Consider the following 2500-nt stretch of genomic DNA (forward strand, 5'->3'; position numbering starts at 1 on the left):
CCAATCACACCTTGTATGCATGATTTTTCTCATGCGTCGAGCGAGGTACAGGTAATTGCTTAGGAATTGTGATTGGTTCATGGCGCTATTTGTTCCTGTTGTGATTGGTCGGAGTTACTGCTTTGGTTTGGTTTTTTTTTTCAACAGTCATTTGAAAATCAAAGCAAGCTTAAGGTCATCTCCAGCCTCCAGCTCCCAACCATTCAATCAACAGTGGCATTTCTAATAATATTTCTTATGGTATTTTTGCATTACTTTATTCATATTATATATATTGATTAAAAAAATTTAAAAATCAAAACCTATGATTCTTTGAGGCAATACATCCCATGCCGAGAAAGGACCAGTACCACAGTAATATAATTTTATAATTACCTTGGACTAGACGGAGCAGTTCCCCAGGTACATCATCCAAGGGGATACTGACACAGTGTCTAAAGACACTTTTGCCAAAAACATCTTTTCCTTTTGAAATTTTAAAATAGCTGACCTCAGAATCGGGGCTTAGGAAATGTAGTCTGCCCTTGGTTGCATTCGGCAGTTTCTTTAACTCCTTTAAAATATATTGCCCTTCGATTTTTTGCTTTAAAAAGGTTACTGCCACATCATGTGCAATGGCCAAGCAACTCTTTCCACTGACATTGGTGGTTTTAAAAGCTGTGGCAGCCTGAAACAAAACAAGGAAACTTGGCCCATGGAAACAGACACATTTTAAGTAATTATTTATTAAGTTTGGAAGATTTAAAGTAATAATGGCATTTTTGCAACTTGACTAAAATTTCTAATCAACTGTAACTTCTTCTCCTTCTATACATAGGAAGCAAGAATTGCTTAATTAGGGTTAGTCAAGTTTATGATGTCTTCACTCCCCTAATTTGCATGTTACCAATTTTTGAAGTTTTAATGTCTTTGAAACTAATACAAATAAAACTTTGAAAACCAAATACGCTATTTTCATTCTTCAGTGTAATTCACCATGATATCTGTAAAATTGTAAAGGATGAAAATTTGATCACAGTAGCACTTTAAGGGGGTTTTGAACCCAACCATTGGTGTGATTTAAGGCCAGAGGTAAACCTACAAAATTTCTAATCTCAGAATCAAAGTAAAATGTCTGAATTTTGTGCGTCTCTGCTTTAGATACTTTTGGTTAAATATACTACCATTTCCCTTCATGTTTTGGTGGAAGCTGAGACGTGAGGGAAAAGCCAACCAAACGTAACACAGAAGAGAGAGAATCCCCAAAGCAATGGGAACAGGCCAATAATATGCAATGCAAAGAGAGTTATTTCATACTGAAATGGGATCTTGTAACTATCTGTTCAAACCTTTGTTATTATTAATAAGTCAACTCTCCTAAATTAATGTAATAATTATATAAATCTCTAAATCAGTTTACATCATAACTAGTTATAAATACCTCCTTTTTTGAAAGCGGTTGCTTAAGGTCTTTTAAAATTTCCCAAACCGATTTTGGGATGCAGCATGCTGATTGCTGCAAAGCAGAACTGGAGTCCTGCACCCCACTGAAAAGCCTCACGATAAATGGGGCAATTTTGGACTCCAAATATTCCCAAATATCTGGGACATCCTCCTCCATGCCAGCCACTTTCATCACCTAATGCAGAAATTAACACACACAGAAAGAAAAGACACATGTATACTATAAGTCCTGTAGAATTTGATGTTATGAAAAAAAAAACTTTAGAACAATCTAAATCAGAGCAAAATCAAATGGCAACTTCATTTAAATTAAGGAATGGACAATGTCTAGCGTCCGTCTATCCAATTGGAGATGCACGTGTATAGTTGGGAGAGCACGAGGGTAGCGTAAGAGATGCTCCAGGAATAGCCACCCAAAGTGCTCTCCCAACCATCCAAGTGCATCCCCAATTGGATGGATGCAACCTAGAAATTGTCCATTGCTTTTATAACATACATAATGTAGCAAGACATTTTTCACACTGAAAAGTTGCTTTTTCTGCACTGATCAAATTGCAAATTCTCTTAACCGTGCGGGTGCTGACTATAAATATGACGACTTGTTTTTCAAAAATATTTATTTCAGACACGTTTTCTAAATCTTCATCGAGAAACCCTAACTCAAATGTTGAGTTTTTACTAGCCATTTAATAGTAACAGCTAAATTTAAGTTTTACTGGTAAAAAATTGTGAGAAAAAACTTTTGCTGGCAAGAAATTTCACCAACAATTAGGTCAGCATGAACTATCTCTATGCACCATCCATTTCTTTTTCATAAAAAAATAGCCAATCAGAGCACGCGCTAGCATACAGCAATGTTACAAATGTTGTTACAATAGTACACCAGAGGTGTACATGTACATTAACAGTTCATCTAAAACAATTTGTGATAAAATTTTTTTGAAGGTTTATAATCAGACTAATATTAAGAGTTATACCTATATAAGCATGCAACTGGTGAGCACTCTCTTGTGAACAAAGAGCTCTATTGCACTATGTTTTACAATCAACCTATTTT

The 2500-nt window shown here is 35.4% G+C and overlaps 1 protein-coding gene across 1 annotated transcript in view; it reads right to left on the reverse strand.

The window, feature by feature from the left end:
• Positions 1-2500, reverse strand: part of LOC138020697 (uncharacterized) — an 11968-nt gene that overhangs the window by 4521 nt on the left and 4947 nt on the right. Inside the window, exons 9-10 of the mRNA XM_068867632.1 lie at positions 1421-1618; positions 376-667 (exon numbers count right to left, since the gene is read on the reverse strand). Coding sequence (XP_068723733.1) covers positions 376-667; positions 1421-1618 — 490 coding nt within the window. The remainder of the gene's footprint in view (positions 1-375; positions 668-1420; positions 1619-2500) is intronic.

This window comes from Montipora capricornis, chromosome 10, assembly GCF_036669925.1.
Source record: "Montipora capricornis isolate CH-2021 chromosome 10, ASM3666992v2, whole genome shotgun sequence".
Classification (NCBI taxonomy): Eukaryota; Metazoa; Cnidaria; class Anthozoa; order Scleractinia; family Acroporidae; genus Montipora; species Montipora capricornis.